The sequence below is a fragment of the Choristoneura fumiferana genome, chromosome 21, assembly GCF_025370935.1.
Source record: "Choristoneura fumiferana chromosome 21, NRCan_CFum_1, whole genome shotgun sequence".
NCBI classification, from domain to species: Eukaryota; Metazoa; Arthropoda; class Insecta; order Lepidoptera; family Tortricidae; genus Choristoneura; species Choristoneura fumiferana.
In genome coordinates, this window is record NC_133492.1 from 6,389,305 (window position 1) to 6,404,552 (window position 15,248).

Consider the following 15,248-nt stretch of genomic DNA (forward strand, 5'->3'; position numbering starts at 1 on the left):
GACTTATCCCTGCAGGGATCTCTGCCAGTCAACCTTTGAGTGGTAGAGGAGCAATCCAAAAAACAAGGATCGACAAATAGAGCAAAACATTTGAATAAATATAAATGCATATATAAACCTCAAAATTGTATAGTAGGTATGAATGAGGGCTATCGTTTTTTGTCTTTCTAGATGGCGCCACTGTTGCGTGAGGTTTTTAAGTTAGTCTGTTATTACGAGCATGAAAATAAAGTTTACATTAAAATCATATTTAATACATCTTAAAACCGTAACATAAAAATATCGAGCAACCACAGTGTTGCGTAGTCCCGTTTTGTTCGGAAAATAGAGCTGTAGAGTAGGCGTAACACAGAGCATACATAACATCTCTTTTAAGTATAATTCCGAGAGGATATGGAGATGGCTTTAGAGAAGGACTTGGTTATTTATGTTAGGTTGCCTGGAAGAGATCACTCTGAAGCTATAAGGTCGCCTATTGCTTACCTTGTAAAATCTCTATATTCCTGTATAGTACAACTTCAAAAAGAATGGATTTACGTTTTACCGCTAAATTCTTCAGAACCACAGTAATCACAGTATCACGGTAAAATAATGTTTATCTATGGCTCCGGTTATGGTTCCGGTTATTCGGTTATCTAAATACGGTACGGTACGGTTATTTAGATGCGGCAAGGATTGACCAATCCGAGCGCAGCCCAAGCAATACACTAATTTTTCATAAATAAACACATCACTTGTACTTCATAAGAAAGCTGTAAATAATTTTCGCGTAGGTAGTTGAAAAGATTCATTACAGCATTACAGCTGTAATTACCGACAACTTTCAAAAGGTATTTTGGAGTATAGTCAACCAATTTGATTTCTGGGTCAATATCATCGACATCTATGTACCTTAGATGTCAATTGATGGTCACTATGGAACCTTTTCACAATATGACAACTAAATTCGGCATGTACAGTCAAAGAAGCAGAACCGCGTACCGGAGTGAAACCTTTGCGCTACTATCGTCATGTTGACTGATGACTGCCAAAGAAATAGCGAAATTTACTATGAAAAGGTTCCATTCTGGTACGTTGTTCAGTTTCCTCGAATGTTAATTGTATGGTGAATAAACCATTATTATGAAATATGTAAGGTAGGTTAAAAAGCGACAAGAACGTGTCTGGCATCATAGACGTGTACACGTCATACGTTACGTGGTTGAGATAATGTCAAAAAAAACTAAGAGAAAACAGCATCTGATGAAAGCGATTAAATTAACATTTTTACAGTGTCTGAATAGCCATATCAAGTTTCATTCCTTACAAGGTTTGAACGTGTTGAAGGTCAAAGTGATTATTTTGATTTACTCTACAAGCAATTTGCATTAGCATAAAATATTAATCTTATGATTATTCTAAGTCAATGGCTTAATAATCATTTAATCATGTAGATTATGAGGCATAATACAACTAATAACAATAAGTGCAGTAACTATATCGGCTGTATGAACAATACGAGGCAGAAGATATTTAGACCTCCTCACGTTAACAAATAACGTTCACTACTGGACAATAGAAATGGCATTCTTAAAATTTGAAAAAGTTTATAAGATACCTATTACGTGTCTAAAAACAATTCGTGCACATCCGGATATCCCTCAAGACTGGCACTGGGCTTGGCAGGCCGGTATAATGCACGGAATATTCACGCTAAGCTTCGTTAGTTTTCTATACAGTCTGATCGCTGTTGATATAAAGGCAGACGACTTCTCAAAAGCATGCACGAATGGGATATTTCTAGTGGTCTGGGTAGTCGTAACGTTTCAATACGGCGTTGTTTTGACCTTCAAAGACCAACTCAAAACTTTAATACGAATAAACCAGGAAAACTTTGACGCGGCAGAATCAATGCCAGAAGAAGACCAGGCTCTGATAAGAGAATACGCTTACAGGGCCCGATGGGTCACTAAAGTGTGGTGTTTTTCGTGTTGCTTGAACTGCGCTCTGTTCCCAATTAAGTCTTTGGTCCTTACGCTTTACTCGCTATACATAGACGACTTCAGGCTGGTGCCCTGGTACGACTGTTCCTTTCCCTCTGTCATAGAGGAGATCAAGTACAGACCAGACATTTTCTGCATAATTTTCTCCATGCATATATTTTATGGGGTTTACGCTATTTTAATGTACATTGGCTTCTGTCCGTTAGGTTTCATTTTTATTCTTAACACTTGCGCTCAACTTGAGCTTATGGCTAAGGAATTTACCAACATGTTTAATGTGACGCCATACAACCATAAAGTACTGGCCCAAAAAATGTCTGCTCTTATAAAAAAGTCACAGGACGTATACGAGTAAGTAGGTATTACATTTGAATAGTTTTTTTTTCTTAAATCGCTGAAATTACCTTAAGTTTCATTAAGAGTCTAGGCTATATTTTTTACTGAGCTTCATGTAGTTTTGTTCACACTCTTTCTATTTCAGTTACGTACAATTAATTAATGATGTATTTAAAGTATTATATGAGATTAGTCTGAAAGCGTCGGCGATCATGCTTCCTATAACCTTGTACCAAGTGATAGACGTAAGTAAATTTATTTTTACTGTAAAAATGTTTTAATTTTTTTTTTCTAATAGTTGACATCAGAATAAAGTTAATTGTGACGTTCATAGATATTTTTTAACTGATTTCATGTGACCACGGTTGCTCCACAGTACCTTTAATGTCGAGATTAAATACAGTAATAAGTACAGTCGAATCATTTGATTCCTGACCCACCGTAGAACGTTCTCACAGTAAGTGTCGTAGCGAATTTCCTTGTCAAGCAATGCCATGACACTATGACTTTTTCTACGAAAAGGTTCCACAGTGGGTCACAATTCTGTTGGTTCGATAGTACATAATAGGCTAATGCCCTAAAAAATCTAATTATTGGGAGGGTGCGAAGTACTAGGTGGGGGCAATGAAATCTAACGCAGCTGATAGTGGCCAAAAGAAGAAATAATCTAGGCTCTGTCATCTGTCATACTCATATGAATCTGTCATTAACAAAGCAATTTGTGTAGACTTTAACTACCTAATTTTAGTAATAGATGTTTGTGTTATGATGAGAGCTTGAATATTGAACACTGTCCCTGTTTTTTTCATAATTCCTCTACATCTCGGACATGTCCAGCAACAATAATCCTTATGAAACGGTTTGTGGTTGAAATTTTATATTGAGTGATACTCACAAAACCGCTCTTCAAAATGATACTCATTTTGATCTGAAAACGATATTTAATTTATTACTAGCGATATAAAAACAATTATATAATTTTACTATTATCAAAGAAACCAATAAGATAGCTTTATCTTTCGTTTTACAGTAAAAGTACAACTAAACATGAAGTAAACAAACCCTGACATAACAAAAATAGAACACTAAATAAATTGTACTTACTTATTGACCAAAAATTAATTCACAATATTCTTGTCCACCCAAATCACGGTATCACAGTAATTTTGTATTATAAATTAATACGTTATAGGTATGATTTTTGTCACAATGTCGCGATGAAATTTCAAAACGTCAGAGCATCAGAGCCAAAAAAGTTGCGGACGCTAGGTGGCGCTGATGTCGTGCACAGAGCCAATAAGTAGTCCCTCAGATTATTATCAGATAATATTGGATAGGTACGTATTTTTTCATTTGTCAATAAAACAAATAATTATGAAGATTATAGCACTTTTTAGCACGTCACAAGCCCCACTCCCGCAATTTGAAGCGCTGCATCTTTGTCATTTATTGTTCAAACGACAATACAAATCTGTCCAATATTTTCTGATAATCTAACAGACGAACTAAATATCCTACTTATATTATAAATGCGAAAGTTTGTATGTGTGTGTCTATGTTTGTTACTCCTTCACGCTAAAACGGCTGGACGCATTTAGATGAAATTTGGTACGTAAATAGATGAGCGTCTGGAATAACACATAGGCTACTTTTTATCCCGATATTCCCACAGGATAGGGATAAAATCTCGAAATAACAACCGCTGGGCTTAGAGTCATGAAATTTGGTATGTAGGTAGTTGGACGTGTGGAATAACACATAGGTAAGCTACTTTTTATTCCGATATTCCCACGGATTAGGGATAAAATCTTAAAATTTCAACCGCTGGGTTTAGGGTAATGAAATTTTGGACAGTTCTTCTTAACACAACCTCAATGAAGACCACGATCAACATTTTAAGAATTCCCAGGGGAATTTTGTAAAATCCCGGAATTTTAATTGTAACTTCTAGATCGAATAGTTTAAGCGTGCGAAGCCGCGGGTAAACTCCAGTAGATTAATAAATGTGATGCCGTCTCCGTCAATTCGAACAAAACAAACAGAGACGGCATCACATTTATCCGTCAAATAAATTTAATCAATGGCTGGTGTAACAGACCCTTAGCATTATTAAGTCCTGTTTTAAGAGCGTTTATACCCGCTGAGCTGGCAACGTTGGTTTTTGTTACTTTTTCTCGATTATTCCATAAAAAAATAATGAAAATTAAAAATGTGGTCTGATAGAACTCTTCTTAGTATATAAGTTAATGTGTCTCACCAATAATATTATTCGTGATAGACTTTTATATTCTTTAAAAACGAACAAATATTTATTAACGGTTTTTAAAGAAAATAAAAATCTTTTACGAATGATTATTGGATATCAGACCACATTTTTAATTTTCATTATTTTTTATGGAATAATCGAGAAAAACTAACAAAAATGCAACGTTGCCAGCTCAGCAGGTATAAACGCTCTTAATGGTCGTAATAAAGAGTATAAATTTGTAGAAACTATGATAGCCCAGTGTTTTCACCATTGAATTATATGGTAGTTTTAAACTTGTGCTCGCACAGTATTATTACTACTAGGTGTTTAATACAAACATTAAAAAAAAAGTGTAAATTATATAAAACAGCTATTCTTTCTAAAAGTATAGGAATACAGAATGGCACCCAGGATATTTAAAAAAATATTTATGGCAATTTTGAAAATAATCTGCACTACAGAATTTAATTGTCATTTTTGTCAACTTAGTAAAGCCACTCACTCATCCACTCAAAGGTTGACTGGTAGAGATCCCTTAAAGGGATAAGTTCGCCTTTGTAGATATATCTCAATGTTTGTCAATTATATTAAATATAATGACCCGGATAACTCACGTCTTAAATCGAGTTTAGCTCGACATGTTTCGGGCTAATCCGTAGCCCTTCGTCTTCGGAGCAACGCGACCAAGCGGCTGCTGCAACACGCGCACTGCCGCGCCGCGCTCTGCTCGCGCGACTACCCGACGAAACTGACACCGGCACACAACTACCCGCGTTTTCATCATCATTACAACTGTCAAATGTAGGGTAGCACACAACACTTTTTTTTTTTTTTTTTTTTTTTTTATTTGAAACGGGCAACGTACAAATTTGTCACATTAGCCCATAGGGCAAAACATTAACACAACACTAACAATATCGCTCTGTAAAGGTACGTTCACACACACCGATGACGCAGCACGAGTATTTAACACCGTTTTCCAACTCGGAGGTACCGTCCAACCACTATCCCGGTTGAAATTCGGCCGACGACTAATCTCGATGGCTTCACGCACTTTCCGCGGAATGAAATATTTCTCTCTCGCAAGTACAGATACCTTATCAAATCTGATATAGTGCGTCGAATCCGAGTTCATTGAGTGCTCGGCCACAGCAGACCCCTTGTCGTCCTGTTTCCTCATACTGCGTATGTGCTCCGATACCCTTGTGGAAACGTTTCGTCCAGTCTCTCCAATATAGCTCTTGCCACAGGCACAGGGAATCAATCTTTGTCAATTATTATGTACAATAAAGAGTTTAAAATACATACATACATTATTCAATCAAGAAAATTGATGGATTTTTAGGGCGTGGAACCTCAAAATACCAACTGTGCAAAAATGTTAAAAAAAAACACAATTTCGTTCATTTCGTCTCGTTCAGTTTCGTGATTCTAGAATATTTTAATGACATGGTTTATTAATATATTATACGCAACATGTGCATGCGATACAGTTAGACACTAGTTTTATATGTATATACGGCATATCTTTACGACAAAACAAGTAATAGCTCCATAAACCTGTGACAATTATCTGTACATATCATGTTTGAGCAAATACATGACTGATTACTGATTATCTTTTCAGAGTTTCAAACGACATGAACTGTGTATGGAATACATGGCGTTTATACTAACAGCTTCTCTGCTGTGCTACGTCCCTTGTTACTACAGCGACTTGCTAATGGAAAAGGTACCCTTAATTTAACGTACCGAAATTTAACATAATATACAAATGTTCTGACTTGTAACGATTAGTAGCTGATACTATTTTTCATGTGACACCATCTTTATAAATTGAATTCATACTTAGGTACATACCTAATAACGATGACACAAAGAGCAAAGCCTATTCTTATTTTTTTGACGTCAAAGTCTGTTTGTGACATAAATTTGAAAAGGAAAGACCGATTTCGATGTGTTTTTTCACGTGAATGCGAGTTTCCTTGCAGTGGTTCGTAGCTATGTTTCATTCAAATAGGTTCAGCGGTTTATTAAACATTGAAATGACAATGTCGGGGGTTTCCATGATATTTTTTAGTTTTAGTACCTTTTGTTAAGTACTAAGCATTTTGCTATTATAAGGGCTGTAGTACAGTCGAGGTCAAAGATATCTTTACGCTTTACTACCTTCTCGCTGTAACTTCATGTTTGAACGGCTGGTTAAATCATTTCAATTTTAATCGACACAGAAACATAGTTAGGTTTACGTAGGTTATGTTAAGTTGGTATCGGCCCGAAGAGCCAAAACTAAGCAAAAGTAGTCCGTCCGTCGATACTTTCTCTGTCGATTAAAATTGGGAAAAACGCGATTGTTAAAATAAACTTCAGTAAAAAAGCATATTGGAAAAAAACGCGAATGGAAATTTTCCTACTAGGAAATAACGATTTTGTGCAAATGATCTAACCAGTCGTTTGAACTTTTGTACAAAATTGTCAGATGGCATACAGTGACAGGGTAGATACTAAAGTGTACAGATATTTTAGACCTCGACTGTACATACAAACATTATCATTAATTCTGAGAGTCCAATACATTTAATGGAGAATGGGTGAAAATTTTATAAACGCTTGAAACTTTTTTTATCGATAGGAATAACCTTTCTAATTAACAGAAAAATATCAGATTTTTAAGTAGCATCAAATAATTTAAAAAAATGAAAGAGCTTTCTTTACCGCCAAATTACGACGGTCCGGTTGGTTACGGTTGTTCTATAGTCCAGAATGAACAAAAAACAAAAAAAAATTTATGTGTCTTTGACTCGATCGTTTTGACAGGTGACACTCTTTACCGGCTCTGATAATACCGACATGGAAATACCGACCCTGTTTTTCATCTACACACCCATAGAAGCTCATGTCAATTTCTATGGGCGTGTACATGAAAAACAGGGTTGGTATTTCCATGGCAGTATTATTCGGCCCGGTAAAGACTGTCTCCTGTCAAAACGATCGAGTCAAAGACACATAAATTCTTAGTCAAAATACCACTAACGGGACTTATCAGGCTAACACACACACGAGTAATATACGAGTATGAGTCTACTCGTGACCACGGCCACTGCAATGTTGCCGCAACGTCGTGGTAAATATTACTCGTGTGTGTTAGCGTGATAAGTCCCGCTAGTGGTATTTTGACTATGAGTGAAAATCACGAAAGTTTAAAACGTTACGTAAATTCTTTTTTAATGTTTTTTTTTATTCTGGACTATGGAACAACCCGTAACCAACCGGACTGTCGTAATTTAGCGGCAAAGAAAACTCTTTTATTTTTTTAAATCAACTGATGCTACTTAAAAAATCTGATATTTTTTTCTGATAATTAGAAAGGTTATTCCTATTGATATAAAAAGTTTCTAGCGTTTCTAAATTTTTCAGACATTTCCCATTGGGCATATCAGGCCAATTTAAATGTAAACCATGGTCTATGTTTAGTAAAATGTCTCACATTATATACAGGGTGAGGCTCTACGGTTAGCTATTTACAGCAGCGGCTGGGAATATCAGTACGACAAAAGTGCCCGGTACAAACTGATAATAATGCTTACTGTAGCCATCCGACCGATCTCGATTCGCTCCATATTCCGGACTGTGTGTCTAGATACATTCGCAGGGGTGAGTATTTAAAAGCACAGTCAACGTCATAAATAAGTGATCACTTTTGTACCTTGTCGCTTTCAGTCTGTACACAATTTCCTATGGATTTTCAAACATGACGTTAAAATGACAAGGTACAAAAGTGATCACTTATTTATAACGTTGACTGTACTAGAATGTTTATATCGCTCGGGACTCGTCGGTTTTTTTCGTTTTCCTGGAGATCCAAATGAGAAAAAAAAAGAAAACCGACCTATAAACAACTTTAGCAAATTAATTTAAGGGTAAAAGCTTCGCTCATAGGTACCATTCGCTCAATAATATCGAATGCGGTATAGGTAGTGCCACTAAGGTTGAAGTGAATGATTACACACAGAGCTACATGAAGAACTGATTGCACAAAAGAAGAATGAATGAAATGAATGAGTGAATGTCAAAATTAATATTTTTTTGTATTTTTTTTTCTCTTTTTTTGCTGTGCCGAATTTCTGCAAATAAATTTATTCGTTCTTTCGAGCACGATATCTCGGACCGGTTGGGACCAGTGCGAGCGGGAGTGCCATCCGCTTGAGACACGCATCTGTGAACTTTTTTGTGCAAAAAAAAGTTATTATAACTGTTCAGTGGACACTCGTTTAAATTAAATAATCGTGAATTTCGCCAATAACGAAATCTTCGCTCGCAAGATATTTTCTGTGACAAATTTATAATATAACAATGACATTAATAAAATTAAAATATTTTAGTTATTAATTTATATTTCCCTTCTTCCCGTTTCATTCTCAACAATAAATCAAACAACTAGATACGAGTGCCACTTCCACGATAGTTATTTGGTGCATAAGCCATTGTTGACAACCTTAGAGCGACCGCCGAGCGTAGGTATGAAAAGTGAAGTACATAACATGAGATTGACTTCTGAACTATTTGTGTTTTGTGACTCCGATCCGGTGGCACTACCTATATACAAAATTATAAATATGACTCATAAAAAATACACCAAACGACTGAATATAATTATCCCACCTAGTCTGCTACATAAAAAGCATTTTACTAACATAATAGCGTTCCTACTTTCTGAATTTTTTGTATTATGAATTCTCAGTCTCGGAAAAATTTGCATATAAAATTCTACCTATTTCAACGGTAATCATTTTCTGTTTCAGTTATGTCATGAAGCTTATGCCATTTTTAATCTCATTAACGCCATGTGGAATTGAGAAACGATAAAAATAATTTTATTAACATAGGCACCTTTGCACCGTATGTAAATAGTTAAACGGTTTTGAACTGAGCTCAGCCACTTAACAGAGGCCTTACTGTGTCTAAAGCGGTGACAATCACCATCTCTTTCTTTCTACCCTCATCTTATACCGTGTCAGAGAACAACGGTGATTCCGAGTGCGTTCAATAAGGCCTCTGCATTCAGACATTGTATCTATGCGTTCCTATTATCTTCGTTTGTTCTCATAAGCGCCAACCAATCCTGTTGGTGTATTTTGTAGTCTATTGTTAGAAGAAATAGAGTCGATAACCTTACTACAAGCTCGCTATCTTAATTAGTGGTTAACCACTCAATAGTGTTGTTGTCATTGGTTGAGCTCAGTTCAAAAACTTTAGACTATTACCAAGGTTGTTTCCTTGTTTTACTTGAAGAACGTACATTGACCGCATCGCCCCCTTTCGGGTATTAATGGTTTTCAAGAGCCATTAATGGGTTGTAATACATCGTAAGTAAAGGAGGAGAAGAAGCTTTAGAAAAAAAAACTCAAAGGGTCGTGGGCAGAATAAGGTTGAGGACATACTTATGTTGGTACTAACCATGTTGGTTAGATTAGGTTATGCACAATACAATAACTCTTTATTGCACACCAACACAGTATGCAGTACAGAAAACACAGGTATATACATAGAGATTTTCTAAGGTAATCTATTGCTATTGCGGCCTTATCGCTTCACATTTATGCACATTTTATGCACGTATTTTTTATTAAATAAGAAATATGGAGATTCAAATACTTGATTAGTGTGCACTCAAAACCGTATGGACAATACCGCCATAATATTTGGAAGCCCAAATGTCTTCAAAATAACAGCGCAGTAAATTCCGGTCATGAATGAATATACCGCCGTCACATTCCCGACCTCATATATATCGACATGTTTTGCCCGACTCGGCTGTGTTAAGTATTTAGGTTTAATTGCGACCACAATGCGCGAGCCAAGCGAGAGAAGCGAAGCATGCAGTATAATAATTATCTTTGCTATTGTTCGAACAAATTATAGGTATATGAACTATCAGGGTACACGAAAAGCAGGGTCGCTATTACCCATATTGTGTTTTGTAGGATATTCGAGATTTTCTTTGTCAAAATAAGGAAGATCTTATTTCGGACCTAGCAAGTTCGAGCCAAAAACAGTTAAAAAGAAACCTGCAATCCTATTAAAATGTGGTCGCCCAGAGTTGATAATAATAACTATTATGATAACGTGTCGGAATAGCGGCCGTAGCGATAAATATAATTATAATAATTTAAAGAAATTGACATTAAATTTTAAGATAAGTTGTATTGACATTAAATATAAATTATTTAAGATAAATATGAATTATATAAAATGTGTCATAGATAATTATAATTAAATATTTTAATATTTATTTTTTATTTACTTATTTTATTTTTTATTCTATACCCAATACAGGGTGTCATGTACTCGTACCTACCATCTTGTAAAACTAACAATGCGTCTAATAATGTAATGAGCATGAATTTGAAATACGAATATGAATATTATCGCAAACTGTACAACGGGCGTTGCTTTTTACCGCGTGCACTGAGTTTCGTGGTACCAGGCACGCAGTTGCTGTCTAACGTGGCCCGGGTGAGCGAGCGGACGAGGCGGCGATGTTGCTATTCCGTTCTGGGACGCGCTTCGAGTGCGTCGTTTGCGTGCTTACTTTTGGTTTTCTATTTCACATAGTCAATATTGTTTCTATCAGTAAAAATAATAAGACGGCTGCATTCGTTTAACTGGTTTCAAAAAAGGAAGTTATCAATTCAGTCGAATTATTATTTTTATATTTAATGAGTTATGAAACCCAGGTTTTATCAACTCCCAGTAAACCGGCTTTAGGTATTTTAAACTAGCATTAATTGCTTGTGTACGTGTCTATAATCATGTAGGAGTACATATTAAATGTCTCGGAAACTACGCCTTTCATATTTGCACTCACCTGTTCTCCCCGCTCTGCCTTTTCTCTGGTCAGCGCTCGCTTTTGATATCCAGAACTCCTTTAGTCGCTGCATTTTCGTCGTCGAATCGTAACTCATTTCTTTCACCTATTGATAAATTGAATGAATTAGGCCAATACTTTGTGGAGGACCATATGTTTTATGTTCACCTATTAGGCACTAGTTTCACCGCTGGCAAGCAGCGAGAAGAGTATTTTTAGTATGAAAATTTTATCGCTTTTGTCGCTTATTTTTTCATACTAAATTCACTATTTTCGCTACTCGCCGGCGCTGGGACTAGTGCCTTAAGAGTTTTTTTTTTATATAAAACTGGCCGTGATTGACCCCTATCCCACCTGATGTTAAGTGCAGGTGTAAGATCCAAGTGCAAGGTCCGCCCGGATTGCTACCACCATCTTGCTCGCTAATCCTGCCTTGAAGCAGCAGTGCAAGCACTGTTGTGTTTCGGCGTAGAGAGTAAGACAGCCGGTGAAATAACTGGCACATCCCATCTTAGGCCTCTAGGTTGGCAACGCATCTGCAATACACCTGGTGTTGCAGATGCTTATGGGCGGTGGTGATCTCTTACCATCAGGAGACCCACTTGCTCATTTGCCATCCAATCAAATTAAAAAAAAAGATGAGGCCAAATGTGTATCTCACTAGTTCAGTAACAGGCTATTCACTCTAGCCTTGAAGAGCCCTAGATTGTATTTATCCGGAGATACAGACAACGGGAGCGAATTCCATTCTTTAGCAGTTCGCATTAAGCGTCTTCACCTTTATGTAGTTAATAATTATGGAAGATGAAGCAAACCGCTTGGTCCGGGCTAACGGAACACTAGCTACATAAAGGTGAAGACGCTCCCCCCGCCTGGAAGTCCGTTCGCAGAATTGAGATGGAGGAATAATATCATGTAATTCCTGCGCACACTCACCAAAAAATTATAAAATATAGCATCAAAATAATTTGGATACATGTATTTTTTTATCGTAATTGTCTGTAACTATGAACTACCAAATACTGTAACTAGATACTCGAATGAACAAATTTATTAAAATTCTCGTTGGCGTGCTACTTCGTCTTATTTTCTCTATTCCGTAGAACAAAGTTCGCCCACTCAAAACGCCACCTCGCCACCTACATCTAATGGCTGCCGGCAACGATGTCGTCATTCGACCTACTGGGATACTTGCTGACGCTGCGTCTGCGTCTTCCTGCCACTCTACCATCATCATATCAGCCGTAGGACTTCCACTGTTGGACATAGGCTCCTATTGACCTCCAGTTACTTCGATCGAAAGCGGCCTGCATCCACCATGAACCCGCGTCTTTAACCAGGTTGGACAACCTACGCTGCGCTTGCCGATCCGCGGTCTGCATTCGAAAACTTAACGGCCATCTGTTATCCGTGCTATATGGCCTGCCTGCCCAATGCCACTTCAACGAGCTAATTCGCTTAGCTAGGTATGTCGGTGACTCACGAGGATCACCACTAAGACGATTTTCTACGCCACTTTATGATAAAGAAATATTACTCACTTTTCCAGAATCAACAACAAATCGTATGCCGTCTATAGTGACGGATGTTTCAGCGATATTAGTAGATACAATGCACTTCCTGACGCCTTCTGGGGGGTAGTCGAATACCTGTAAAGTATAGTTTATTTTGTCACAGAATAAAAGTAGGTAATGCGAACAGCCGTGGTAGTCTAGTGGTTTATCTTAAGGCCTCCGAAGCAGACGGTTGTGGATTCGAACCTAGGCTTGCACCTCTGAGTTACACTTGAAATTTATTAGGACCTTTTTGGTAAAGGAAAACATCGTGATGGAAGGACATATACGAAGCAATCGCGCAGGTAGGGAACTACATCTCAAGTTCTCTGAATCTGAAAGGAGGCCTGTGTGATTCAGACATACAGTAGGTAAAGTATGGCAAGTAATTAAAACAACGGCTCACCGTGCCTTTTTCAACTGGCATGAAAATAAATTAATCAAAATCTGAACAACTTCTGTTACCCATACTTTTTCTTCTCATGTGGCGAATTGATCCCTACAGGACACATTGCTTGACAAGTCATACTAGTATTATGAATGTGGATATAACTACCTCTTGTTTAAGAAAATTTCACAGAAAATCAATTATGATTTTGCACGGAATTGCTTTTTAATAAATACACTGGAACTCACTCAGAATAGAAAGTAGCCATTAACAGCCTTATTCATAAAAAGTTAGAGCCTCCTTGAAGGCTCCTTGAAGGCCCGATGCTAAAAAACATGATTCATAAACGTCTGTTAGCGCTAATCAGTCGATCAAGGCTCTGCTAAAGTTAGAGGACCGTAGACCCTCCTTTATCTCCCTGCTAAGTCACAAAATGGCCGCCACAAGTTTGAACAGCTGACTTTGACAAGAGCAAAAAACCATACCGAAGATATTTATAGTGAAGGCAGGGCTACGCAGATTAAAAAAAAAATTGGAAAATTTATTTTCAGGAATTTGTATTTAAAAATCCTCTAAATTAGCAACAATAAATTAACAATAAATATGAAAAAAAAAATAGGATGATTAACATAATTATGGCTTTTTACACAACATAAACATGCGGATCGGAAATGGCGGGAAAACAAACATCTCGCTTTTTATTTTTTTTCCTGCTAATTTGCTGTCACTGCTGTCAATTTTTTTTTTTAATTATCGATTAGGCCATTTTTGTCTTTGATTTGTCAAGGTGGCCAACATAACGCGTCTAATCCGTCTATCAGCAGCTCAACAACTAGCAGACTGCTAGCAAGTGTTTATGAATCATACTTCTTGACAACCGTCTATTAAGCTTAATCAGTCTGCTAAGTAACAGACCGATCAAACCTCAATTAAGGTTTTTTTATGAATAAGGCTGTAAGTCTCTAAGCTAAAACTATTTCCTTGAGAAATTTAGCTAAGTCGGTGCAGCTGTTTTTATCCGACTGCCCGAAGGAGGTCTCAAGGAAATAGTTTTAGGTTAGAGAATGAATGGCTACTTTCTATTCTGGGTGAGTTCCAGTGTATTAGCGCTAAAGCAATTCCGTGCAGGCAAAATCACAGACCATATTTGGTGATAATTACTTTGTCTTGTTCAGCAATAGACAAGCCGCTGTGCAGGGGCAGAACGATCCATTTCTTCGTCTTCTCGCTATATTGCTGCGCCGCCTCGCATATGGTTGTAATTTCTTGCACACCCGACATGAAAATCAACAAATCGCCACGCTCGTCACCTGAAATGTAAAGCAAGTAATCGTGACAAGACGCAAATAATACATTACAGACCACCATCCATTGATTCAATTTGTCTGGCGGATAGATGTGATGCCGTCTCTGTTTGTTTTGTTCGAATAGACGGAGACGGCATCAAATTTATTCGTCAAATGAGCGATGAAGCAATAACCTAGCTAGCCAATTAGAAAAAATTAAAAATCCCTAACATTGACATTGCAGTTTAATATCTCAAAAACGACTGAACCGTATCGAAAATACAAACTGAGACATGGATGCACAGAAAAACCAGAAAGAGACCAGCGCTGGGAATCGAACCCAGGTCCTTAGCAATCCGTGCTGCGTGCTATAACCCCTACACTACCGCTGGAAGGAGTCTAGACACGAATTTCTCCTATGCACACATATCTCAGGTTGTTTTTTTCCCACTACGCTGCTTAAGCAGAAGCACTAGCGACATCTGTGTTTCGCTCTCATCGAGAGACGTCACACGACGAATTTGGAGTTGAAATAAAAAATACAAAAAGACTCCAAAAAAACAATCATAATACGACTGAACCGATTT

At 37.2% G+C, this 15,248-nt stretch overlaps 2 protein-coding genes across 2 annotated transcripts in view; one reads left to right on the forward strand and one right to left on the reverse strand.

Annotated features, from left to right (window-relative positions):
• Positions 1-15,248, reverse strand: part of LOC141439836 (probable ATP-dependent RNA helicase DHX34) — a 46,635-nt gene that overhangs the window by 25,216 nt on the left and 6,171 nt on the right. Inside the window, exons 6-8 of the mRNA XM_074104225.1 lie at positions 14,537-14,685; positions 12,976-13,083; positions 11,435-11,540 (exon numbers count right to left, since the gene is read on the reverse strand). Of these exons, the coding sequence (XP_073960326.1) occupies positions 11,435-11,540; positions 12,976-13,083; positions 14,537-14,685 (363 nt within the window). The remainder of the gene's footprint in view (positions 1-11,434; positions 11,541-12,975; positions 13,084-14,536; positions 14,686-15,248) is intronic.
• On the forward strand, positions 1,511-10,837 carry LOC141439571 (odorant receptor 10a-like). Its single transcript, XM_074103860.1, has 5 exons — positions 1,511-2,333; positions 2,464-2,563; positions 6,194-6,298; positions 8,065-8,220; positions 9,369-10,837. The coding sequence occupies exons 1-5, from the start codon at positions 1,561-1,563 to the stop codon at positions 9,420-9,422; spliced, it is 1,188 nt and encodes a 395-aa protein (XP_073959961.1). The 5' UTR covers positions 1,511-1,560; the 3' UTR covers positions 9,423-10,837.

Coding starts and splice junctions, on each gene's coding strand:
- LOC141439571 (XM_074103860.1), top strand. CDS start 1,561: ATGGCATTCTTAAAATTTGAAAAAGTTTATAAGATACCTATTACGTGT. Junction 6,299..8,064: donor GCGACTTGCTAATGGAAAAG/GTACCCTTAATT, acceptor CATTATATACAG/GGTGAGGCTCTACGGTTAGC. Junction 8,221..9,368: donor GTCTAGATACATTCGCAGGG/GTGAGTATTTAA, acceptor TTTCTGTTTCAG/TTATGTCATGAAGCTTATGC.